Source organism: Lutzomyia longipalpis, chromosome 3, assembly GCF_024334085.1.
Source record: "Lutzomyia longipalpis isolate SR_M1_2022 chromosome 3, ASM2433408v1".
NCBI lineage: Eukaryota > Metazoa > Arthropoda > Insecta > Diptera > Psychodidae > Lutzomyia > Lutzomyia longipalpis.
In genome coordinates this window covers 25871705-25899690 of record NC_074709.1, presented here as the reverse complement: position 1 = coordinate 25899690, position 27986 = coordinate 25871705, and the positions used below count along the sequence as shown (strand labels likewise).

At 34.6% G+C, this 27986-nt stretch overlaps 1 protein-coding gene across 15 annotated transcripts in view; it reads right to left on the bottom strand.

Annotated features, from left to right (window-relative positions):
- The window catches only part of LOC129793035 (hepatic leukemia factor), a 94543-nt gene that overhangs the window by 35122 nt on the left and 31435 nt on the right, over positions 1-27986 (bottom strand). For 8 of the 15 annotated variants that reach the window (XM_055832567.1, XM_055832569.1, XM_055832571.1 and 5 more), the window contains exon 1: positions 953-21521. The exons of 4 other annotated variants lie outside the window; for them this stretch is intronic. In XM_055832567.1, coding sequence (XP_055688542.1) covers positions 953-1376 — 424 coding nt within the window. In that variant the 5' untranslated portion in view covers positions 1377-21521. Of the gene's footprint in view, positions 1-952; positions 21564-27986 lie in introns of those variants that run through there. 3 more of the 15 variants (XM_055832576.1, XM_055832577.1, XM_055832578.1) reach the window with 1 other exon arrangement.

Sequence of the window (27986 nt, the reverse complement as noted above, 5' to 3'; positions counted from 1 at the left end):
ACTGTATTGATACTAAATTGAGAATTATTTGGGGTTGGATTGAAGCTGAATTAATGCTGAATTGGGGCTGAATTTAGCAGCTGGAATGCAGCTCAATTAGAGCTGAATTGATTATAAGTCGATACTGAAAGCTAGATTAAGGCACAATTGGAGCTGAATTAAAGCTAAATTAAAGACTGAATTCAAATCAATTCAATCCAATATTAATCATTTAGAATTAGGACAAAATTAAGGTTTTAAAAAAAGGTACGTTTTTGAGGACTGAATTGGAGTTAAATTGAGGTTGAGTTTAAAATAAAATTTAGGATAATTTTGCTGAATTAAATTACAAATTAAGGCATTTTACTACGTTCAATTAAGAGCATTTCAGCGTTGTGCTGAATATCAAATTAATTCATAATTCAAAGAAAAAAAATTCCCAAATCATTTTTTATATTCAAGATAATTTTTGAACTTTTTTAATCCTTTGTAAATTACTATTGCAAAATTATGCTTAGCTGGAGCTAATTTTAGACTGATTTTGATCTTAAAGATTTTCCGAGTTCTCAATCCAAGCAGAATTTTAAGAAAAGGGCCTAAAATTTGTTTTTATCCTTAAATTCCATAAATAATAAATTCTTTGAAATTAATTTGCAAGTACTTTAATTTTTAAAACTACCGGATCATATCTTAACTCATCCACAGGTAAAACTAAGTCAGCAGCATTGTAAAGTTTTAAGGCTAGATTTCGTACCTGAGATCGGAAGATCACAAAGAAGGAATAAAGATCACTTACATTTCCTTTTTTTCTTTCTTTTGATCATGAATTTTCCTTATTTTTTAAGGATCCTAAATAGATCTTTTAAGATCTTATCAACTCAAATTCTGTGTTTTTCCACCCCTTTGACGCCTTTAAGACTCAACCAACACACACGATCCTTTTGAAAGAAAAAGAGTTAAGAAGGGACATTACCATTGAGATATGCATGATGTCGCCATAGTTGCTGAACCTGAAACTGTGTCCATCTGTTGCCTTCTTCACCGTTTACCCCATTAGCCCCATTATTCCCATTCATCCCTCCGTTGGGCCCTCCATTTGGTGTTTGCCCATTTGGCGTGCCATTAGTCCCATTTGTCTGATGATGCACCTGGAGGATCTGCGATGGGGGTGGCAAATTCTGGGAGTTGTGCTGCTGCGATGCACCCCCACCATTTTGTGCTCCATTCGGGGGATTCATATGGGGCAAATGGATCACCTGAAGGGGCATGTTTGGCAGTGAATTCGGGGGTTGCATCGACGGCAGTATCTGCGGGGAGTTCTGCATGATCTGAATATGGGGACTCGGAGCTGGGGTTGGGGGTCCAATGGGCATTTGCTGCGGTAACTGGTAATCCATTTTTTTTCTCGGGGGAGTTGCTTTGTGACGAGAGTGTGTTGGTTGGAAAAAAAAAACTTTTTTTTCGGGAGTTTTCACGTTCACTTCACCAAATCACACGACACTTTCACTTTCGCTGCGCGCGCGGAAGTCCACACGCGATCTCAATGGGGGGTGGATGGACAAAAGGGATACTCTTTGCTATGGTAGGTCTTTTCACATGAATGGCGACCCTTGTGTCGCCCATTTAAAGTCCCAAAATTTCCCGGGATGTTTTTTTTCTTCAAAAATTTCTTCTCTGACTGTGCGTGGAGTATTTGTGGGGCTACTGTGTAATGTTTCTACCACCTACACCGTGTCACAAAATACGTAGAAATCGTCGAACACGAAGGAATTCCAGGATAATTTTTGGCACAATTTTGTCCAGAGAGACACCAAATGGATCTGTCACCAATAACATTACTCCACATAAAGAGTTCGACCTTCTACGTGCTACTCCATGCGTTGCAAATTGATAGTCAATGCTTGGGGATGGGTATTGTTGTGTTGTTCTTTTTCACAGGTACATGTATGTATGTAAAAAAAAATCTCCCATTCAGAACATCGCATATACACAATTTTTCTCACAGCATCCAATCACTCGCGCAAAATTTTTCAAACGTTCTCCCTGGTATTTGTGATCTCATCGGAGATCTTCACACCTATTGTACCAACCACTAGGCGTTCAAACAGGTAAAGAATCCACTATGTAAAGTCTCAAATCACACTGAAGGAAACAGTCACACATCCGCCTTTTGAGTACACTTCCAAGTTTTTCCGATTTTTCTCCTTTATTGATATTCAAAAGAAAATTTTCATTCAAATTCACACACAAAATTTTTTCAGAAGAAAAAGTTTGAAGAAAAAAAGTCTCTCTCCCCGATAAGGGCGATTTTTTCTTCTTCTCTCGTCACACAGGTATATTGAAGAGATTGATAAGAAATTTTTTTTTGGCGACACACGCACAAGAAGGTAACCAAAAACTCACATCTAACCTGCCCGCGAATTGCAACGAAAATGAACGATGGGGCTTCTCTGTGTTCCGCGTTCGCGATATCTTCGCGCACACAGCTACCTTCCGCTAGCGCCCCACGGTGCCCCCCACCTCGGGATGCCCCACCGTTTGTCCGAAAGGTAAATAAGAGTCTCTCCAGGTGAGCATATACACACATGTACCCACACACACACACACGCGGGGCAACTTAAATCCCCCCATGTATATACGCGGGAAAAGCACTTCCAGCTATGTATGTGTTGAACAAATGCGAAAAACGCCGGCAACGAGCATTTCTTTCAGTATTCACTGTGACTCTTTTTTTGGGGTCCCAACACACAGGGGCCAGGGGGTCACATAAATCATACAAAGGGGCAAAAATATTCAAACACGTGAGCCCTGTTTTTCCGCCCAAAACCTCGCGCCCAGCAAAAAGAGCTTTTTTGGAGAGCTTTTCGCAAAAGTATTTGTCTTAAGAATTTTATTACCTTGACAATCGCTCAGAGAGATATTTTTTCTATATTTATACGCTGCTGCTTGCGTTGTGTGATAGCGATGATCTTGCTGAATTGGAGATTCTGCGGGGAAAATGCCAAGTCACTCGCATATATATTGTGTGGCATTTTCAGTGTGAGTATCTTGGAGAAAAAGTCAACTTGGAAGTTGACAAAATATGGCAAGAAAAGATTGAAGATGATTGAAGACTGAAGAGAGATTGAAAAAGATTAAAATTCTTTCCAAGATCGTCAATTTATTTAGACAGTTATAACAGGGTGAATAGAACAGTATTAAAAAGAATCACAGCAGACGTTTTTGATGTTCCTATTTACTCCACTTAGCAGCAGTTAAATAGAAGAAATTAATGAAATTTTAATTTGAGGTAAATTAATTCAAATTAATAATGCTCAATTGAAATAATTATTATAAAACTCGTTTCGCATCTGGTCGCAACATTAATAAAATAATTAAATTATTATGATTTGCGTCAGATAAGGAGAAATATAATCTGTTTTATACTCTTTGAGCATAAGAATAAGAATAGAACAGATGCTAAAAGAATTAGTTTAATTTTGATTTCTTTTAAGTTTAAGGAATTCCTTGAGTTTAATTTTTCAAATAATTTTAGCTATATTCAGCACATTGATTGTAAGTGCTGATAAAGCTGATAATGCTGAAATTTATGCTCAATTTTATTCTCAAATTAAAGGTTTTTTTTTTCAACAGTCACCTAAAGCTCACAATTTTGCTGAATTAAATTACAAATTAAGACATTTTCTATGTTAAATTAAGAGCATTTCAGCGTTGTGCGTTGAATATCAAATTAAGTCATAGTTCAGAACAAAAACAAATTCTCAAAAAAATTTTATATTCAAGTTAATTTGTTAACTTTTTTTGTTAATCCTTTATAAATTACTATTTCTAGTCATTGTATTCAGCAAGCTTAATTTTTAAGGTAAGTTTAGCTAAAATTACGCTGAATACAATTTATTTAGTATTCTTTGCTCTAATTTTTCCTAAAAGTTAACAAAACATTAATTTTTGCTAAAAAAAAACATTTTAATAATCTTTGTAGCCTTGAAAGCTTCCTGCGGACTTTAAGAATTTCAGCGATTTTTAAGAATTTTGTCTGAATAAAATCAGCAAAATTTAAGATCCAGCAAAATAGAATTTTAGGACAAAAATATATTCAGCAAAAGAAAAAATGAAAAAATTATATTTTCAGCAACTTTTAAAATATTCTTTCGTTTATTGAATTTATTATTTGGGTTTTACTTCCTTTTAAGACTTTTATGGACCTATTTAGCCCCCTTAGCATAAGATAAAACTTATTTAAAATTTTGATCTTCAGTATTTAAAGGTTCAATATTACCTTAATTTTCATAACAATATTTGAATCGAAATTCAATACAAAACCCCTCAAAATTATACTTTTTTTCCAATATATTTTCAACATAGACTGTCCCCTCTTGCCCATACAATAATGTATACAAAAACATGTATGTCCCCTCGGTCGTACGATCCCCCCCTACTATTTGTATGGAAGGAAAGAAGTCTTGCTGAGGCTTTCTCGTGAGCACTCAACATCTTTCTTCGACTCTTTTCTCACTGTTGAGCTTCAATTCAGCCCATAAATTCCAACACACTACACAATTCTCTTCCTTCCCCCATCACGGTGCACTTTTTTGCCATCTCTTCGCGGTAAGAAAATTTTGAAATGAAATCGAAAGTGAACTCTCACTCTTCACCAACCCATAACACCATGCATACAGCTCTTTTGCACTGGTGGTGGTACTTGCGCGCACACCAAAAGCTCGCAATCATTTTGGTGCAGAAAATGGCATAAAGAAGAAGTTTGTGAAGAGAAGGAAATTACAATGCAGACAATCTTCAGCTTATATACATATTTATGCTATGAAATATATATATGAGTGTGCTCTGCTCCATTAGTTTGTAATGCTGCTGCAAATAATATATACATATGTAGCACCTTTAGGGGCGCGCGGGAGCACGAAACGAAGACGATTAAAAGTGTTGGAAGAAATGCAATGCGAATGAGGAAGGAGAGAAGTAGGACACTAGTTCAGTACGTTTTGAACACCACCTTCGTTGTTTTTCTTCTTCTACGAAATTACACACACACCTCCCACCACCCCCTGGGAGCTTTTCTTCGCATCCACATATTTATTTATTAGATAGATATGTCTCTCTTTCTCCGTGAATCACGGATCGTCACAAGTTGCGCAACATCACGATTAATTGCACGAATATATATTTTTTCTTTTCTTCAACTTTTTTTTTTTTCATCTCTTCTATTAAAAAACCTTCTCTATACTGTCTTCACCAATATTGTATGCATTTTTACAAGGAGGGTAATTAATGTGTATTCACCTCACAAATCCCACGAAAAGTCACACACAATTCTTTTTGGATTATGTAAAATATATAGGTAGGTAGGTAAGTATATAGAAGGGCAATTAGTGAGGCACTCACATCAGTGATCAACCGATATAATATATTCTATGTGATCATCTGATTAGGTAGGTAGTACCAGCTACTAAATTAGGGGCTATCTGTTGGTTTTGTAATCATTTCTTTCCATTCCTTCCATGCCTTGTTAACCTTTCAATCATCTTTCTTTCATCACTCAAAATCAAAATTAAAGGTTCAGTTTAGAAGAAATTTTTCTAAGAAGGAAGTACGAATCATAAAGGAGTTTATTCATCTCTGTCTTAGAAAACTCCTAATTGGATTAAATAATAAAAGTATTCGAATATTCATGTAGAGTACCAAAAAAGAAGAAATCACCAAAAAAACTTTTAATTTTCCACTGACATTAACTGGGGTATGCCGGCAAAGATTTGCCCAAAAATACAAACAATGACGTCACTATTGTATTTTTATCTGTTTAATTCATGAAGCTTTTATGTTAAAGCTTCATTGATGATTCTTATACAAAGTATTTCTACATTTCATGAACTGAAAAAAAAATTTAAAAAAAAATCATAAAAGTGACGTCACTATTTGCGTTTTTTTTTGGTAATTTTCTTCTGTGTTACCCAACGAATCCCTATGGAAAAAGAGAAAAGTCTTGCACGATTTCTTAATCTTTATTACCCTAGTTTAATTCCTCTAATGAAGAATTTTTGCCGTATAAAGATGAATGAACACCTTCTAAGTAAGAAAATTAATTTATCTACAAATTCAATTGAGATTAAAGAGAGTTCAGCATTCGACTTGCAAGAAAGTTCTTTAATTTGATAAGAGAACTTCTTTTATTAATTAAAAGAAAAACTTTTCTTTTCAAATTAAAAACTGAATTAATTAAATTGAAACATTAGTTGAACCTAATTTATTTTATTTTCAGATTTTTTTCTGATGTAATAAGATTCATTTAAAAAATACTTTTTTTGCTTTTTTGTGTTAATTATTGATTAGAGAAGAATGTTTTAAACAAGTCCAAGAGCCCCATAAAAAAGCATTTTTAAATTAAAGAAAATCTTTGTTTTCTGTTTATTACCAAGATTGATCGCGGACCTGAAAGGGTTAAAACAAAACAATGATTTTCAAAGCAAAATCCTAATCTTTTTAAAAAAAAATCAATTACAGAATATTCAATTTAAGAGTAATGCTCCTCTAGTAATTTATTAATTTTAAAAAATCTATAAAAATTGCAAAGATCGTTTTAAAAAAAATTCTAAAAGTTTCTCCTGAACATTTTCCAAATAAACTTGTATCTATAAATTTTCTCACTTTTCACCTTTTTTCGCAGCTTTTTTGTAAATCATTTTACTTTCAACAACAACCTGAAACCATATAAAAGTTCCCTCAAGTCCACACTTTGCAATTCTTTGTAAATTAAAGGAAAAAAAATCCAAAAAAAAAACTTTAAGAGATAATTTGACGAATGTGCGACGAAATTTCAATCTTAATTCAATTATCTGGATATGCATTTCTTTTTCTTTTTTCCTTTAACGGGGGAGGAAGGTAAAATTCCCATGTGACTGAGCAACAATACCCATTATTCATACATCACACACTCATCTTGTAACAACAACAAGAAGAAAAAAAAACCCATGGACTTCCTCAGCGTCTACCACGGAGACCACGCGAGCCCATCGCTACAATCTTTTGCTTCTTTGCATTCTCTTGTATACATTTTCGGACACACCGTGGGGCCCACCACTCCGCGGCCCCTTCCGCATCGCCAAGACGACTTTTTTTATTCGCTTGCTTTTTGGGTGTTTTTTGTGGCTCCACCAGCCTAATGAATTATCGATAAAAATTTCACTTTTGCTCCAAAGTGCGAAAAAAAGAGTTTCAAATGAAAACGAAAGTTTCACGGCGGGATTAACACAGACGCGCGCGCGTCTCAAGAGATTTTTCTTTCAAAAAGCCCGCAAATCATTTTTTCCGTTTAAGTTTTTTGTGTGAGAAGATGATTCTTTTTTTTGCCATTTATTTTTCTATCAGAATTCGCAGCTTCACACGGCTGGTCTCATATTTAAGTTAAATTCAACCCAATATTCTGCCACACTTCTCACGCCAAAAAAGTATTTTTCTCATATTTAAATGTAATTTTTCAAAGTTCCTGCAGAAGAGGAAAATGATTTTTCCATTTTTTTTTCGCTTGATAAATAAGATAAAAGTGCAAATTCATGTTTATTTCCACAGATCCATCTTCTGCGAACTCACGCATGCAAACACCCACACAGGGGGTATTGGGGGAGGGTAGGAGGTAGAGGAGTAATGCAGAATATTGAGAAAATATGGTAAATCATTTCCCTCGCTATAAGGTGAGATTTTTCTCCGTTAACCCTTCTGTGGGCAAGTGGTCGAAGAGAATTCAAATATTTTCTTTTTAATTTTGAGAATTTGAAAGAAAATCTTTGAAATTTTCCCATAAAGTTTTTCTTTAAGTGTTCTGTGTTGCAAAGAATATTTGTATTCAAAAATATTTTCAACTAAAATTCCTACGCAGCACTAAAGGGTTAACCTGGCACCTTATCATCGTAGGTGGAGAAAATGAAATGAAATTGCGATAATGCTGCCCGAAAATGATAAACATTTTCCAATCTAATCGCCCTAAGTGGCTTCTTCGGGAGATTCATATCGCAATGCGTGTGAAAATATGAATTTATAAGTTTTCCATTTTCTTTCACTTCAATCTCATCAAATTTCCACCATCCTCGCTCTCTTTCCTCCCACGGCTCACAGGCAATTTAATCTCAACAAGAGTAAAAAAGGATTATTGATGGAAACCAAGGAAATCCTTCCGTTTAGAAGGAAGGGAAATGGAAAGGATTCTTGGAAGAATGGAAAGAGGGGGATCATATGGCGGGAAACGTGACCTGTGGGAGGACTTTGAGAGCTTTTCTGGATGTTGGGAATAACGTAAAATTGGCGTAAAGTTCACCAAAACGGTGGAATAAAGAAAAAACTTTCAGCTTGTGGAACTTGTGCAGAGTTATGGGGGCTTTTTATTAGCCGCGGAGTATTCCAGCAATGAGAGAAAAATCGTAAACACAAACCTGAGAGCGACAGGTAGCGCTTGGGCGGTTGGTGGCTCAGATTGTCATGAGGCACAGATGGGGCCGCCTGTGAGCCCGCAATGTACCCATAGTGCTCATACGGACGCCCTGGGAAGCTCGGTGGCACCGTTTGGGTACTCTGTGGGAAGCTCCATGGCATTTTCTGCCCCGAAAATTGTCCCTGTGTCTGCTGCACCATTGCAACTGCCTCTCCTGCCATCATTGGCCACCCTTGATTGCTCCCCATGGGCGCTTGTTGATGAAAGTACCCACCCGTGGCAGGAGCTGGATGGTAGAATGTCTTTGCCTCATCCATGCGGGATTTCATTCTGCCGCAAAACACTTTGCAATCCCTTAAGTTTGTCTCTCCTCCTTCCTCTTGCAACGTCCTTTCTTACTCTCAGCAAACTTCCTTTTTCTCCTTGACTTTCTTAGCGTTTCACGGAAATTCTCAAAACTTCCACGTTTTTTAATACATCAGCACAAGGAAAGTTTGTCAGCATCTTCAAACTCCTTCTTCTCTCTCTCACCCTTGGTCTTGATGGATCAATTTTTCTGCTCAAATTTCCAAGAACAAGACACACGCAAAGGGTAAAAAACTTCTCACAGCAGCAGCCAAAGTTTAAAATCTTCACCAAACACTCTGAAAAATTGCAAGCTGAGCTTTTTTCTCGGCAGATTCTTCTCAATTTGTCCACTTCTTTAGAAAGTTCTCACAGCACTCAATGTTCTACATATATTTTTAAGCTTTTTTAATATTTATAAAAATGTTTAGTAGGTTGTTTTTATTGCACGATCCCTAAAGAAAACTTTAAAACAAAGTGCGAGAAGTAAGCTCCTGAGATTTAAAAAAAATTCAAGAGAAGATTTATCAGATTTTAGTAAAATTTTTGAAGATTTTTTTCAGATTTAATAATTTTTAAGGAGTTTTGGGCTTAATTTTTAATTTTCTGGATTACTCGTAAGCTTTAAACAAAGCATTTTAAAATGTATAGAGTTAAATATTAAACAAAGAAAAGTTCAAAGGGACATTCATCTATGATTTTTTTTTTACCAAACGATAAATGAATTTTTAGAAATAATTTAAAGAAATTCTTTTATAAATAAACATGAAATAAAATTGTTTTTTGGTCCTGCTTTTTCTTGCTTGAATAAAATTAGTTATTAAATTTAAAAAATTTAAGTTATTATTATGATTTTTTATATTTTTTATTTTTCTTGAGGCTTAACTTTGACCAAGAAAAAAGTTTCGAATATTTTTTAAGAAGATATTTTAACTAAAAAACTAAAAAAATGTTGAAACTGCCTCTAAGACTTTTTTAAAAGAGCTTTTCAAGAAATATTTCATTTAGGTTTAGAAAAAAAAAACCCATATACCTAAAGGCTTTTTAGAAACAATATTTTCCCTCAATGAATGTCCCCTTTGTTGAACTTTTTTTCCATTCTACTTTACAAGAATTTGTAAGAATTTTCCAAACTTTTGCCAGCTTGCCAGAAAGAATAAAAAAATTGAAAAATATCCTGGAAAATACTTCTCTCTCTCTGAGAAATCTGGAGCCTTACTTATTTAAAATCTCTGACACTTTTGAATGCTTTGCACTTAATAAAATTACTTTTGCACAAACTTTTCATACGAATGTCTCCTTTGGGACACTTTTCACGGATGGCTAGTCCTTTGGCGAATGCCAGAAAGTTTTTCTGAAAAAGGATTTAGCAAAAAAAAAGCCACAAAGATGAGATTTTTCACTGTCAGAATTTCCACACACGCGAGAAGAATGAAAAACTGTATGTAGGATTGTATCCTTCTTTTAGAGGGAGCTAAGTGGTTCACAGGATCAAACACGAATGTTGAGGTGGTGGCGTAGGACTCACTGGTGTGGCGTCCGGAATGAAACTGTGCGATTTGTTTGTTATTGCCGGCTGCGGGAGAGGCGTTCGAAATGTGGGGCAGATGCGAGGAGACGTGTCCAGAACACGGGGTGGAGCCACCTCACGTGGACGGAGGCACGACTGCCAGGTAAGATGCGAAATACTCACGTGGCGACGTCCGTGGTAGCCTCGCGTCCGTCCCCGCGGCAAGCTGTGGCGCATGGGAAGGCACACGACGCAAGTCAATGCGTCCCATTGGAATTTGTAATCAATCCCAGATCTTTTATGCATCCCGTCAATTCAGTTCATTGTGCCAGTGCGCTCTCTATCCGCTTTGTGTATGGGGGACTGATGGAGGGAAAATTGCCTCCATCCCATCACCACATACTACATATATTGTAGGTATTTTCCATGATCCACTATTATATGTTGTGGAGCCACCACACCAACTCATTTTACCAGCACCGCCGGCGCCCTAGGGGGCTGCTAAGTGCTCTCAAAATGTCTTTTGAAATTATTTTAGAACATTAACTACTAATTTTAATTAAATAAAATCATATTTATTTATCAATCGAATGAAAAGAAGATAAAGAATAATATTCTTTTGTATAATTTTACATTGAAATACAGCAAAAGCTCACAAGGACAATTACACCTCTTGCTTCCATTTTAACTAGTTTTCCTCCCCTTGGCGTCTACGACCGAGTCACGTTGTATTTTCACGTGAATGGCTTCCACCTCAAACTTCCCGCGCGCGCAAAAAGAAACTACGGAGAGATTTCTATGCCCCAGAGAGCTTTTCTGAAGCTACATAGCACACCGCAGAAAATGCTCCCAAATGTTGTTTTTTTTGTGCATTTTTGAGGTGATAAAACTTTTTCGCAGATGACCCCCCATGGCTCCCGTAAAAAGAGCATTTGGGTGGGAAGAGCTAAATACATGCGATATGGGCTATCAGCAGTGGGGACGCCGAGTTATCAGAGGGAGCCGCGCGTTTTTGCAGCGATAATTTGACGCGCCTCCGGTTGATGTCTCCACTGTTGCCATGGTGACACGCAGCCAGACCCAAAATTCTCGGGCACGTGATGCACAACACCCCAAATGGATGGCCGCGTGAGTACCACCTCCACCCAACCAGGGTTAACATAATGGGGTTGAGGCAGCCCTACAACGTCGCCCATCTTCTCTAGTGACGCATCAACGATTTTGGGATAAATCTCCCAGTGAATAGGGGTTGAAAGTTGGTTTAAAGTTCAAGGGTTGAAGGGTGGTGGGCTTCTGACCGGAACCATACTTTGGTGAGAATTCTTGGTGAGAATTTTGGATGAAATATTTAAGTTGGAAGATGGAAATAAATTTGGTGGTAAGATAAAGCTCTGCACGGAGCTTTTCTTCTCTGTTGAAGGAATTTTTCATGAGGAGTTTTTGAACACAAAGTACATAGCACAGCGAGGTGAGATTTATGTTCTACATTACAATGAGATGAATAAACTTACTACAACTACTACATTGCCCTACTTGGAGGGCATACAAGGGAGATTTTGAAAGTAAATGATCGATAGAATTAATATATAAAAATTATTGATTTTTTAAAGATTTTAGCAAAATATACATATAAAAACCTTTAAAGAATTTTAAATTAAAAAATTTAAATAATTACCCAATTCAATTTAAAAAAAAATATTTAGGAGGTAGAAAAATTCTTTTTAGAATTTCTAACTTCAAAATCCGATTTAAGAATGATAAATCATACATCAAAATCATAAAATGGCCATAAAAACAGAGCCTTAATACATTGAGAAATAGAAAAAAAAATTTTTAAAAAAACTTGAGAATTAAATGGGAAAACAAGGGGTGTTTATCTAAATGAAAATATTCGGATTATTCGCCAAAAAATCTAAAAAAAAAAAATAAGTAGATAATCCTAATCTCATAAAGATTCAGATGAAGAAAGGAAAACTTAAGAAGTAGTAAATCTAACCGTAAAAGGTAGTAAGTCTAAGCCTAAAAATACTCAATTTAAGCCTAAAAAAGATTAAGAAATTTTTAGATCAAGAAAGAAATCTTAAAAAATACTAAAACCTGAAATGAGTTATTCGGTTTTAGTCCCTTAAATGTTCAGATAAAGAAAAGCTGAAGAAGTATTAAATCTAAGCCTAAAAATGCCAAATTAAAGCCTAAATAGTACTAACTTCAAGCCGGAAAAAGTTAATTCGCTTTTAAGCAAAAATCTTTAATCTGAATGAAAGCATTCAGATCTTCGGAAATACTTGGATTTATTCACCAATCTTCGCATTAATCGTCAAAAAATTCACAACACTCGGCAGATAAACCAGATAAACACTCCTTGTGGGAAAATCAAAACTAAAAAACTAGGTATTAAAAATATAAAATAAAAGAAAATTGAAATTTAAATTAAAACCTCCTAAAAAGAAAAATTAGGAATTAGAATAGAGAGAAAATTTTAAGCTAAAAATTTAAACGGATTAATGATTAATCTAATAAATTAAATTATTTAAGCTACAAAATTTGAGTTTTTAAAATTCTTGTCTTAAATTGTCTGAAAAATCAGTCTGAAAAGCTTCAACAACATAACGTTGAGCTTTCTTGTGTTTTATTGAATTTCTTCTTTAACTGCTGTCTTTTATTTTTATTTATATAATTTTTCAATTTCTTTAATCTTCTAATTTCAATTTTCTTCTTTAGCTTTTCATCTTTTAATTTCAATTTTCTTCTTTAGCTTTTCATCTTTTAATTTTCTTAAAATTATTTTCAGGCATTCTAACGGCCTAATTTTGAAACTCAATAATTCGGATATTTCAAGCAAAATGACCGCAAATTTTCCATTATCTGTGGTCAAGTCATTGAGTCTTTGGCAATTCTCCTCAATTTATTTGCGCACCTCTCTCCTATTCTTGGATTCTCTTGAAATTCTCTTGAGAATTTTCAGGTATTTCCAGGTGAGTCTTATATGCGAAAGTCACCATAGCCTTATTGAGAGTGTTTTATCAGCTAATCCATTGTGGTTGTTTTGATTGCAGATTCTCAAGTGTTGGAGAGCTTTTTTTTTCCTCGCAGTTTAAAAGAGATTGACGATCACTCCCAACACCACACTGTCGCAACTGCACTCAATTCACTGCAGATTGAGCTGAAAAATCACGTAGGTGAAGTCAGAGAGACCATCGCAGCACAGAAGAATTTAGCACTCGCATCGTCAAATAACTTGTCGCTTTTTTACGATCGCACCATCCACCAAATAATTGCGCACCCGTGTAGCACATCTTCGGGGCACGAAGCAGCGCTGTAATTTACTGTGAGACAAGAATTGCACCCATAAATCCCACTGAATGCTCACAAAATTTCAACTCCAACATTTTATGATGAAGAAAATTCATATTCTCACAGAATGGACACACACATTGAGCGCATTCATTGCTTCATTCCCCCGACGAAAAAGTTCCACCACGGAATTTTCCAAAAGACTCAAAGGGAAAGCTCTGACCGAATTTCTCAAGCACAACAAATCGTGGCATTGCGACATGTGAGCCGCGGGAAGAGGGCTGTATGTTATCAATTTATTGCGACGACGATGTCGGTCTAGAAAATCTTTTTGGTTGTTTACAGAGAGCCCCAATATTCCCTTTTAAATCAATTTATTCCAATCAAACAAGACGAGCCTCTTTTTTTTCTCTCTCTTCGTTCTCTCGCGGGCGCATCCAGCACCATAAATCACACTCCAAAATTATTCCAATTAATTCACCACCATTGTGCGTGGACAGAGGAGATTTTTGACCAGAAATGCAGAGCTGCATACTAAATAATTGCATCATTCGGGGATTCACAGAATTTCGATGAGGTATTGGTAGGATTTTCAATAAGCCAATCCCTCACCGCGTCCCCCAAAGCAAACAGAGAGATTTAGTAAATTCACAAATTTTTGCATACACTGTAAAATAAATTGTTTTGAAATATTTACAAACTTTGTTGTTGGTCCGGGGAAAATGATTAATTAAAAGTTTGTTAAAGTTTGAAAGTTCATTTTGTTTTAATGAGGGCAACATTAACCATCATGGCGGAGCTTTTATTAAATAATTTTTATTGAAAAACTGCATGAATTTACTAATTTATTCATAAGACAACGAGGGATTTAGCGGGTTAATAAATTTTGTATTACAGCACAGGCAGATGTGAGGTTTAAGTCGGGAAAAATCCCATTTTGGATAAAAATCTTTTTCATGGCTTATTATTTTTAAAATTTCGTGTTCTTTTCTGCAGTTGTTTTCTCATAAAAGTCGATAAGTTTGCAATAAAAATTAAGCAATAATTAAAGTAAAGAGATTCATGAAAAAAAAAAATTAATTCAATACGCCAGGGGCGTATCCAGGGAGAGTTTTTGGGTGTTTAAACACCCCTCTAAAGTCTAGAAGTTTAGGAAGTTAACGCTTCTCTTTATAAGTTAAAAGAAATTATGTTCATGCTAAAGATTATATTAAAAATATTATAAAATGGTTTTTCAAACGTATCAAACGATAGACGTCAAATGTTGAAAAAAGAAATGTCAAAAAAGTATTTAAAAAAAAGTAAAAAAATAAGCGTTTGTAAATAAATGTCAAAATGTTTTTTAACCTATTTTCACCTATTTTCAACATGCTTCAATTAAAAAAACAAAACAAAAACACCTCCCTGATATGATTTCTAACTACGTCCCTTTATTCCTGCTATTTTTTTTTTAAAGAACTATAGAAATTCCAAAACTTCTCTGAAAAGGAAACTTCTTTATTCAAACTTAATTTGCGAAAGTTCTCAAAAGTTTCCTTACTGCACTGAAAGCTCTTCAAATTTTTGCCACCTTTTTCTCTCCTTCAAGCTCTCAATTTCAACGAGTGAAGTTTAAATAAAAAAAAATCTCTTCTATGAGTAAAATTTTCCACTATTTGCGAGTAATTCTGGAAAAAACGAGCTTTTTTTGCTTCTTTGGATGAATTTTGTGCTTTTTTGTCGCTGCTGCTGCTTTTTTTAAACTTTATTCAGATGTATCGAGTTTGGTATTTTCTGCACGATCATTGGTGGTGCTTAATTTTCCATGGTGATGGCGTTTTTTTGGCAATCTCAACGCCAATCAAGCACCATTGTCCAACATTTCTGGCACACTTGCTGCATGGAATTTCCATTTCCCGAAAACTTCCAGTAGCATACTACATCGCTCTCTCACTCTCTGTGTGTTTAGTTTATTTCCAAATACAGATGTTTCGTCGGGAATTGTTTTCTATTGGGGGTAGGAGAAGAGACAAGATACATACATAACATACATAAATATTTCAAGAGTTAGAAATTAAGAGATGGCCAGCATATGCGGCCGAAAAGTCGATTTTCCTTCACACCCTCGCACTTTATGCTGTGGCCAACACTACTGAGAGAAGTTTTGGCATTATTCTCTGTGAGTCATCGCATGTTGAATTTTCATGCACACACATAGCATTTGCTCCATCACATGACACCCCCTCCCCAGAATAGAAATCATCACTCCTGTGCGGATCTTTTGATAAAAAAGCTTGTTGCGGCGTCTCGTGCAGTGACGTCGTTGGACGCGTTTCCGCAGCAAAGAGAAAATTTTCTGAAGAGATGGAACACACACAGCAAGAAAAAAAAGCCACTAATTGCCAAAATATCGGGCAGGTGACGTGATCCTGAGTCAATCACATGGTCATGTGGGCCGTTGGTGAATTGTATTTATAGCATCAAGTCAAACATACATCGTACGCCCCGAAAATAGTGGCAACACAGCACGAGAACATCATCGATCCAAAGGCAACGTCATGGTTAATTGGCCGGAAAGTTAAACTCCAAAATACCTCCAAAACACGCGCGCCCAGAAGGGGCTTCATCGTGTGTGTGTGTAGGTACCGAAACTAGCCTGCCCTGGGAAGAGCTTTTAGTGGGAAAAACAATCAACATGGAAGGAATCCTGGGGACAAAGTGGCCCAAAATGCTCCCCAAATTGCTCTCATGGTCAATTGTGATGAGGAAGTGGCTCAACTTGTCGCATGTGAGATTGCCAAAACATGACGGAGAGACACTATAAATCTTCATTTTACGATAATTTCTCACTAATGATGCCAAAAGATGACCAACGAAACTCTCAATAAACTTGAGAATATTTTCCTTCTTATTTTGCTTCCTTTGCATTCAATTTATCCCCAAATAGTAAATTACATCGTGAATATGAAAATTATGTTGTTTGCTTAAAAGTGGATTTGAACCCATGGCAACTATTAGCGTTGTTCTAAGTTGATTAATTTTTTTATATTGTTTACTGGTAAAAACTGCAAATAAATCATGGAGAAGTTTTATTAAAAGGATTCAATTAATTGATTAAATCGAGGAAAGAAAATTAATTAACTTGGATCTGATTATTCGATTTTATTAATAATTTATTTCCTAAATCATCTATCCAAATTAATTAAACATTAAAGAGATAAAAGAAGAGTAATGATAAACCCTTTCTCGTCCACATGAAACATACGGCCTTTTTATCACGATATTTACTCTCCAAAAGCTTTTAGAGGACATTTTTCAGCCTGAACGATTTCTTAGTCTTATTTACGTGAATTCAGATCATTTCCAACTTTAAAAAATATTTTAATTCAGTAAAATTCGTGAAAATAAAATGTTTCACTTATGGATGAACTTCTGACCCAAAAAAAACGCGAAAGGGTTAAAAAAGAAAAGAAAAAATAAGATACAAAAATAATTAATTAAGAAGAAATCTAGTTTTTCTTTTAATAATTAAATTTTTGCTCTTAGAATTAGAAGAAATAGTAAGTTAGAAAAACCCTAAAATGTCGAATTTAGGTCATCATCCCATAGCATTAAATCTACTTACTTTATAGCTATTTAGTCCCCTTGTAGAAAGCTCAATATACTTATATTTCCCTCCCCTCTCTATAAGAAACAAGCAAAGCTCTCAAAAGCCAATGAAGCCATTGAAATTCATTAAGTTCAACCTACTTTATCTCCCCTTTTTTTTGCTTTGGCTTTTTTGGTTTCTTCGAAACTTTTTCTTCCCGCCCCACAGCACACCTTCAATCACCTTCCTGTGCGGAGGGCTCATCAATCCTCCGATTGAGCTCCCCTCGAGCTTTTATGTCTTGTTTTTCGGGGGGAAATCCCATGGCAGTGAATCAGAGTAATAAAAAGAATCATCATTGAAGTGAACCCCCTGACCAGGGTCCAGAAAGGTCAATGATGGCGTGAGGTGTGTAATATCGCATTGAAAATTCCTCTGGCGTCTGCAAATCACTCTCTTTGCACCTCATGAGCTTTCGGTATAAGAAGAATTTAAGGTGGGTGTGTGAAAGTGATTTATACCCTTGCTGGATACCGTATCGGGGCAAAAGCTCCCCGGGCTGTGACGCTTCCCGCAAAATTCCCTTTCAGTGCTGATAAAGAGTTCGCCACACCGCGCGCGTCGTGAACCTTGAACTACATATTTTGTTAAGCCGCATTCCGCCGGTTTTCAATAAATATGGGTTTTCCTCCGTGTGCAGAAAAAAACATACATACAGCACAGACCGCAGTTTCTTCGTGGAAAAGCCCCCGCCACGGGTCCAAAGTTCCCCCGGTGTGTGTTGATTAGAGATTGAAGATTTTAATCTTGAAAAACAGGTCTTCAATGCCTCTACACTTTTTATGCTTTTTTTTTCTCTCTCAATTCATTGGATTTTAGACACATTTTTTACATGTACGTGATGAAATTTTTAGTAGGTTCTGTGTAGCTATATGTTGATTCTCTCGCTGAGCACATTTTTCCATGTGCCTGGACCACAAAAACACAAGCAGACACAATTCAACCATAAAACAAATAGACGACAACAAATTGAATGTTTCTCAATAGATGGTCACGGAGCTGATGGAAATTTTATGACTTGAGCTTTTTTTATTGGGGGGAGCTTTCAGTGTAAAAATTGCACTTGATGATTTTCAAATTGAGGGGAATTTTTTTCTTTACGTAGGAGGGTTTTTCTTTTCACCAGGCGCCTTCACTTGAAATAATTTTCTACCCTTGTCGTAAAAAAACCTTGCAGAGGTTTTATTTTAAGGGTTTCGCTTCTTTATGGGGGAAAAACGACTATGTATATCGATGAATAGTTAATGAGGGGGTGCGTAGTGTGGAAGAAATGCGTGTGGAAATCAATAATCACTCCATGTGGGGTGAAATCAAAAGGAGATAATTGATCAAATGAAGTGTTTTCGTCAAATGAATTGATTGCGGAGTGACCTCCACAATCCATTACACTACACGCTCTACAATACGAACAGTCAGGTTGTTAAATAAATTTTCTTCTATCAAGCAAACTGAAAGAAAGAATTTTTCAATGTAAAAATAAGCTTAGAAAGCTAAATGGGAAAAGAAAATACTGAAATAAAGAGCTTTTAAAGCCCATTCAAGATTCTTAACCTCACAAAAAGTTCTAAACGCTAAAAAGCTAAAAGCTCACTTTTAATAAATTTATTTTAAAGGGAAGGGAAATGTTGTGAAAATGATTTTTTAAATTCTCCCTAAAATGTCTTTCATAGAGAACTTTAAAAGATTTTTCCAAGATTTCCTGGTCCGGAAAGATTTCTGAATTTTACTTAATGATTTATTTAAAATGCTTAAAAGCTCTGTTTGAACGAATTTCAATTACGAAAAGGAAAATGTTGTGCAAAGTGTGCTGCTTAAATATTATAATATATAAGTCTCTCAGAATAGATCTTTGAACGACTTAAAGCCTTTTCTCCAGTTTTTTCAAAGCCCCAGAGAGGCTCTAAATTTCACTTAAAAGATCTCTTACGAAATTGTTTTATGTTAAAAAGTTTCTAAAGCTCAATTCATCAAAATTAATTTTCTTGTGCAGAAGAATTTTTCAAATTTTCGCAAAAGCATCCTTCATTAAGCTTCAAAAGCTTTTTTTTTTGGTTTCTTAATCCAACAGAATGAACGAAGTTTTATATTAAAGTTCATAATAAAGCCGTGGAAAAGCTCAAAAGCATAATTTTAAATAATTTGAGGGAATGGAAAATATTCTCGAAATTTCAGAACTGTCTTTCATAAAAATCTTCAAAAGCTCTCTCAACTGAACATAATTTGCGAATTATTATTTAAAAGCTCATTTTTCATATTTGTTCAAAAAAAAAGAACTGAAAAGCTTTCGTTTAACATGTTTCCTTAAGGAAAAGGGAAATGTTGTGCTAAAATCTATATTTTTTTTAATATTCTCAAAAGCCTCCCAAAAGAGCTTTAAAAATTCAAAAGAAAGTTTTTCTTAACTTCTCCGCAAGTCTAAAATTCAATTTAAAAATTCATTTCTGTTTAAACTTCGTAATGTAGGACAACTAGTGTAATTTTTTTGTTTACTGAGAAAATAAATCAATGCTGTGAGTATGTGCGTAGAAAGAGTAGCCTCAACATGGGGTCGAGTTGATTATGATTTTTATTACCCGGGTGTATGCCTGGCAAAATCGTTATCAATGTACCCAACCGCATGAACCCATTTTGCATGTGCGCATCCACATTTTGCACAAGGTGTTATCGGTCAGTGGGATCGAGAAACTTTCTGCAAACACCGCATTTGAACCACGTCATTTGATAGCCCCTTCCCCCACTCTTCACACCTCGAGCCAGCTCCATAGTGTGGAAGTATCTGGCCCCTTGGAGCTCCCCCCACACCCCTGCCCATTTGCCACCACGCAATTTGTCATCAATCGATTGATGAGAAAGCAATTTAGTGTGTATAGTTTTTATCGCTTCCACCCAGAGATGGAACCCCCAAGAGGTTGAAATTTGCACGCAAGAAGAAGCTTTCTCGCAGAGCTTTTGAAACTTCCACAAAACAATTTAATTATATTTAATGTTGGTGAAAAATTGAATTCACACCAGAGATTTTCTTTTAATTAATTTAATTTTTTTCCCGGTGAAATTGAATGAAATTTTCAGAGCTAAATTCAAAAAGAAAATTAAATTAAAAAAATAATTTGGAAACTTTCAGAGATGTTGAAAGTTTTTATTGGTAATTGAAGTGGAATTAATTAAAAAGCTCTAAAACTATATAAACTCTCTGTAGGTAATACAGGATGTTGAGGTAGTTTTGCAAAAGCTTTCAGAGGAATTAATTAAGAATTTATTAGAATAAATAAAATTTTAACAAAAGATTGGAATCATGAATGCAAATTAATTGAAATTTTCATCCAGGGAGAGGGAAATGTTGTGCTTTTTTGAAAGTTTCTTAAATGTCCTCCCGCAGAGAGCAAAAGCTCCTCCCCCAAGTTCCTCAGGCTTTTACCCCTCCCCCACACAGAAAAATACGACTTCCAAATTCCATTTGAGACTTTTCCACATATGAAAAGAAGCTTTCATTGCCATTTTTCTTCCTAATGGCAATAATTTTGCACAAAGTACAAATTTCTCAACCTCAAAAGTGTTCCGTTTCTCCTCAAATACTTCCTCAATGGCACCAACATTAAGCGATTTATATGCATTTTTGGAACATTTTACATGCATTTCACTGCATCATTTCAACTTCCTTTTTGGCTGCATTTTTGTCAGCATATTTTTTTTCTCTTGGTTACGCTTAAATTTGCTTCTACACAAGTGAAAGATAGATCTGTTCTTTTCATCGGCAATGGTAAAGCTCTCTATATATGTGAGAGAATGATGCACGCGCACACAATTTGGGATGGATTTGTCGTGAAGGGCTCTTGAATGGTGGCCAATGAATTTCTCAATGCTAATGTGGAACGTGTTGTTGGTATAAAATACAGTATATAAATGTATTTTGATGCGAAAAAGGGTGAGCGCATCAAAGGAATAAAATGAGGAAAAGTCAATTGGGCCTGAGTTTTCGCATCGCACACAAAACACACGAGAAAAGCTAAAGCTATTATGCTGCGTAGTGTTTGGCTTGTGAACCGAAAAACTCTCCGTCAGTGCGAGGAAAAGCTTTAATTATCAATTCATTCACGCTTGAAGCTAGATTAATGGCTTCTAATATGCCTTTTCATTGAATTACACTGGTAGCTTGGCTCAATTGGTCCCAAAGCAGCGCGTCCATCATTCGAGTGTTTCATTTGGGTATATTTTTAGTTAATGGCCAGAAAAACTTAATGGAAGAACTTGTGGGTTTTAAGCATAAGAGAAGAATCAACTTATACCAAAAAAAAACAATAAAAATGCTTTTTATACTGTACTTGAACTACTGCGGCTACTGAATATGCAAGCAGTGTCGATACTCTCAAGTTCTAGAACGAAAAAAAAGAGAGAGAAGGAGAAATAATAAAAAAGATGCAAAAAAGTAAAAACAAAAATAAACACACACACGTAGGAAAGTTTTGTGAATTAAAAGAGAGAAAATTAAATAAAAAAAAAACATTGCAGAGAGATAGAATGGCAAAAGAATAACAAAAATAGAGAAAAGAGGCGGAGGATGGAATTACCATAAAGTAATAAGCTTATGGTGGAATTATCATGATTTTGTATTTAAATTTATTATTATTAAATGATTTATTCTAGAGGAAAATTAGGGTCAACTTTATATTTAAAATTTTCAGAATAAATTATGTTCTCACGAGAAATCATCAGGGGGTCAATAACTTGAGGTGAAAGAAATGTATTTTAGAACTGAATAATTTTTTAGAACTCTTTTTATCGTAAAGAATTAAAATAAATGTATTGTTTCTAATATTTTCTTAATAAGTAGTAGAGGACTTTCAGGCTACAAGAACGTAGAAACTTTTTTATGTAGAGGGTGTTTAAAAAACATTTATAGTTCTTAAAGCTTAAGAATTGAGGAGAATTAATAAATAAATCAATTAATTATATGAAATTTGTTCCTTTTTATTCTTACACTGTACAGTTTAATTGATGAATAAATTATTATTATTATTATATTAATTTAATTTAATCATGTTCTTCTCATTTTTTCGTTCAATTATTTTTCCTCTAAACTGAGGATCTGTAGAATATCATATAAAGAACATTTGGTGAAAGTTAGAACTCAATCGAAGCTCTTAAATTACGAGATTTCTTTCTAATTAAATTGTTCTTGGGGACGATTTAAAATTGTTTTCCCTTTTTAATTTAAATTTAAATGATTTTTCACATAAATTTCGGATATTAAACATTTTTCTGCAGCACTTAACCCCTCTGCATTTCCCATCTAGATCTAACCTAAACCTCTACGCACCGCACATATGTATATAGCATTGATGTGTGTGCGAAAATACATTGTAAAATAAACAGAAATAAATGTTGTATGTGTGTGCAGATAATTGTGGATTGTGGTCCATTATTGCATGTCCCCAATGAATAATTGCTATCGCCGCAAACTTGTAGCAGATTTAAATTGAGCGTCCACAGTGAATGGTGTATTGAAAATAGCTTAATATTTTCCAACAACACACAAAATTGACTTCACCACCAGAATGATTTTGTACAACCTGACCGGTCATGTGCATTTTAATTCATTGAGACACATCAAGAAATGCCTCAAATGAGCCAAAAAAATAATCACGTGAAAATGTTTTCTTCACTCCTCTGGTGGCATTATAAATATATCCCACAATTAGAGGGCCGAAAATAGATTATTGGGAATTTATTTAGACACCAGTGGCAAAATGATACGGAATTGTACTGCTTGGGTGCTACAAGTTTGGTTTTTGGGGTGATGAAAAGATCAAAAGCAATGTTGAGATGAAATTAATCCAATCTATCGAGAGAATCATAAATTATGGGGCCAAAAAGGAATCTTAAGTATTTTCATTCAGAAAATTCTTGCGATATTCACTGAAACATTCAATTCTACCCTCATTAGCGCTGTACCAGGAGGAAATTCTAGGACAGAGTTGATTTCGTAGTAGATTTGAAATACTTTTAAGACCGAGAATGCGATGGTTTTCGCATTTTTCTTTTGATTAAAGCTTTTTCTTACATATAGAGAGCTTTTTACTATATACAGTTGAACTATACATATGTTGAAAACTTTTTTCTATCTAAAAAGTCTTTTTTTATATTTCAAAGTTTCTTTTTCTCTTGAAAAAAACTTTTTTGTCCTATAACGTCTACCACAGACTTACTATTGCAAACCTCCCTAGGAAAACAGCAGAAAAATTAGCTCTCCGTGCAGTCAGACACATGCATAATCCACCCAAATTTTGGAACAATCTCAATGCAAATTTACCAGCAATTTGCTCTAAATATTTGGCACATTCTTCGCCCCCGTAATGATGCCATTAAGAGCTCTAGAACTTTGGAGAAGTGTCAAAAGTTAGGCTATATTATGGGCCTTTCTATGCAAAAGACAAATAATGCCCAACACATATCTTCTCCACACGAATAAATGAACTTCTGTATAAAAGCTCCCTCTCATAGCTTGCCCTAAGCAATTTTTCCAGACTTGTGTGGATGCATTCCAAGAAAACATTCACCCATTTTGCATTAAACAGTTTGGGCAAAATTCTCATCTTCACCTCAAATGTGCATTTAGAGAGTTTGCTTTGGTGAATATTTTGGCCCCAGAAATAGCTCCTCGTTATACCTTCCCCCCTCTTGCCCTTCTCTTCATCACCCCGTATGGAGTTATATTTTGTCTGTTTGGATTACAAAAAGACAATCCAGAGAATGGGTTATGAATGAAGACTATGTGAGACCTCACGTAGGTACAGAGAAAATGTAGTTTTCCATTTTACACGACATAATTGCGACTGGCACTGAATCAATTTAATGTTGCGTCTTTCAGCACAATTCCTTGCGGCATGCAAAAGTGATCCTATCAATCTCGACGCTTCGCACCATATTCCCTGTGTTTTGATTTTAATTAAGCACACACCACACATGCTGCAAATCCATTTGTATGGAAATTCAAGTGAGAGACAAACCCAGACTCCCAGAGAGAAAAAAAGCATCGCTGATGATTTTTTCATAGCCTCTCGTATGTTTTCGGGAGTAGGGAGCTTTTTCCGTGCTACCTACTTTCTACTACCCCAGATGCCATGCAAATTTTTCCACTTTGTAGAGCTTTTCCGGGCACTCTTCCAATCAAAATGCTAAAAGCTCAATGAATATCTAAAAGCTCCTCCTTTGAAGGAGTTTTATTTTAGCGATATGGAAACAATAATCTATTCAAATAAATTTTACATATTCTCCTCATTTTACATTACAAATATATGATTTTCCCTGACAATTTTCTTCTAATTCACGTTGAGGATTTGCAGTGAGTTTTGTAAAGGTTCTGCTAATTATAAGTCACATAGTCATTTTGTACGTCAATCATTGGAAAAATAGTTGCGTGTATGATTTCAACACTATCTCTAAACTTCTCGACAGGCTTCAAAATACAACAGAACAACGATTAAGATCGCCTTGGAGCTCTTATCTAGCAGACAACATAAGTATTTAATGCATAATCTCCTTACCCATTGTATATCATTTTGATAGTACTGTGCAAGTCAGTGTATAGTACTATGCGCGAGAGTAGTACATCCGATTGTTCGTTGATGTGGACTTGCACTGTATAAAAATTCAATTTGTCATCGTAACAATGGGAAGAAATTGTAAAAGAAATTTGTTTTTTTTTTAATTCTCTAAGCAATTTTCTATTCTGTTAAAAAATTATTTATTTTTATTGTTAGTTGTAACTTAAAATTATTCTATTCTATTCAAAAACTCTTGTATTCTGTTAATATATAATTAAATATTGTCAGGATATTTTTTATTGTCAGCATTTTCTTATTTTGTCAGCATTTTTTATTGTCAATATTTTTATTCTATCAGCATTTTTATTGTCAAAAGTTTTTTTATTCTGTCAGTATTTTTTTATTCTGTCATCATTTTTTTATTCTATTAGCATTTTTGAATTGCCAAAATTTTTATATTTTTCTAAAGTTCCCATTCTTTGAAGAGAATTTCAGTAATATTCTGTTCATTCTTTGAAATTTCATCCAAGTAGTCTGCTAACCGTATTCTTTGATATTTATATCCTGTAAGCATTCTTATATATTTTGTCAGCATTTTATATTCTGTTAGCATTTTTTTTACACTGTAAGCATTTATTATTCTGTCTGCATTATTTATTCTGTCAGTATTTTTTATTCTATCAGGATTTTTTTATTCTGTCAGAATTTTTCTATTCTATCAGCATATTTTATTCTATGGGCATTTTTTAAAATTTTGTCAGCATGTTTTTGTTGTAAAAAAAATTCTAATTCTCTCAAGATTTTCTTATTCGGTCAGCATTTTAAAAAAAAAAATTGTTTTTTGGCTCTCATTCTTTCAAGAGAATTTTATAAAATTTCTTAAAAATTTCACCCAAGTATTCTGCCAACAATATTATGTAAAAATTTATATTCTGTATGCATTCTTATATATTCTGTCAGCAAAATTTATTTATTCTATTTTAAAAATTTCCCTCATTTCCATAGCAAAGTTTATTTAATTCTTTCAGCAAAGCTTTTTTTCATTGTTTCATCCATTTCACCAAAGAATTCAGCTTTCAGAAAATTCCGCATAAATTAACTTGATAATAGAATAAAAAAAAACTTTGCTGGCAAGTGTCCTGAATACGCTTCATCAGTAATTTAATAAATTGAACAATTCATGCGGGGGATGTCATGTAAAACATTCTCGGAGCATCAGCATGGAATATTTTCCACAATATCATGGGAAATTGAAGCTCCACGCGCATTTTTTCGCAGAATTCTCTCATGGCTCAATTTCAAGTTCTGTGTCAGAATTTCCTGAGAGCGGCTTGTTCCCCAAAAAATTCCTCATGTGCCAATGACGAGCACTTGATGGATTTCTGTGACGCCATAAAATTTACTCTGTGTGAAAAAATTCGCGTGGGAGGGTTTTTCTTTCGCGAATAATTGTCACAAATTTTCCACAATTTTTTTGGAGAGATTTTCTACCGCGTTGGGTCTTGATGAACAATGAAAATTATGGGAAATTGTACATAGTATTAAGGCATAAATATTTTCCATCTGTTCCGACGGTTTTTCTTGGGGATTTTCCGATAAGTGGATAAGGAAAGTGTATGTGTCTGATTTTTTTCTAGGTTGACATTGCGCCTTTGATATGTTCTCTGTGGCGGGCGGACGGATTCAGTCAAAGTTGATAAATTTACAATCACGTCATAAATAATCTTTTGGATTGTCAATTGATCGACATATTTCTTCCACGAATATTTCCTTCGTATTTCACGATTTCCGTCGCTCTGTGATCATCTTTGTACTTTGATATGGCATCGTTTGTGTTGTTGTGTCGTGGAAATTGGTTGTAAAAAGTCTTTTGGAGGAATTTTCGATTCTTATCAGAAATTCTTCTCTCTCTCTCTCTTCGTGCATTTGCCACCCAGCAATGGGTCACGCATAATTGTGTGTAGATTTGGGTGTCTATTCACCCAGTAAATTGGCCGCATGTCATGAATTGAGTGCGATAGAGGTTCAAACATAATCCAATTCACATGATGTATGTTTTGCGTATTAATTTGGCGGAAAAGCTTCTCACATATTTAGCAATTGAATCCCGCACAGAGGTCCATCGTCGTTGCATTTTGTAAATCTTGTTATGATGTGCTCACAATTCCCATAAATCATCCAAAATGAAAATTTTAAGTAGACAGGAAAGCTCCTCTTTCTCATCGTCTTTACTATGGGAATGTCCCAGCTGTTAGCGACTAAATCAAAACTCCGCAAGAGAGCAGAATTATCCCAAAAAGTACCAAGTAATGTGTTTTTCATTCAGGTATGTTGAATTTATAAATTTCTATTCACTTTCAGCAACATTATTGTGTAGTGAGTCACTTAAACATCTAATTTTAACAGAATTTCTAAAACTCTAAGAATGGAATCAATATTTTCCCGCTCTCTGAGATTAATGAAAATAGAAAACCATTTAAAGAAATCAGAAATATTGAAAGAATAAGTTTTTTTTTTCAGCAATATTTAATCAATACAGGAAATTTTTGATTCTAAATAATAAAATTGCACCTCCCACGAGGAAAATATTTTATTTGCACCCATGAAAAAGTAGTTGACCCAAATAAATAAATTTAAAATAAATACAAAATATCGATTTGCAAAAAAAAACAAATCCCCAAAGCAAAATAAAACCCAAAAACAAATCCCAAGAGCTTAACAATAATGTGCAAATTAAGTCAATTTCAATTGCTCATTAATCACAGTTATTAATGATTCTAAATGCTGTCTTTGAGGCTATTGTCACGGGTATTTTGTGATTTTCTTCCCATTTAGAATTCTTGGTTGCAAAACTATTTTTGCCCTCCCCGCAGAGAGTTTATGAACAATACATCTCTTTAAATGCATATTAAATGCCACAAATTGCGACAAATACTACTTGCAATTTGAAGTATATGCCAGGCAAAATAAATCGTTTGATGCAACATAAGTATCTATTTCAGATTTTAGAGCAATTTTCACTGAAAGATGTTTCAATTTATGCTCAATGTATATGGCTTATGCGAGATCATTATTCTACATGAGAAATATTTGAACATTATTCTGTTGTTTACATTAAAATCCACGTACGAGAACCATAAATTAATCCCTTGGGGTTTTTTTATAGAATTTATTTATTGATAGAGTTCTGCTTAAAATAAATTTAATTTCTTCCTCTTATGCATATTCTAATTATGAGGATAAGATTCTTGA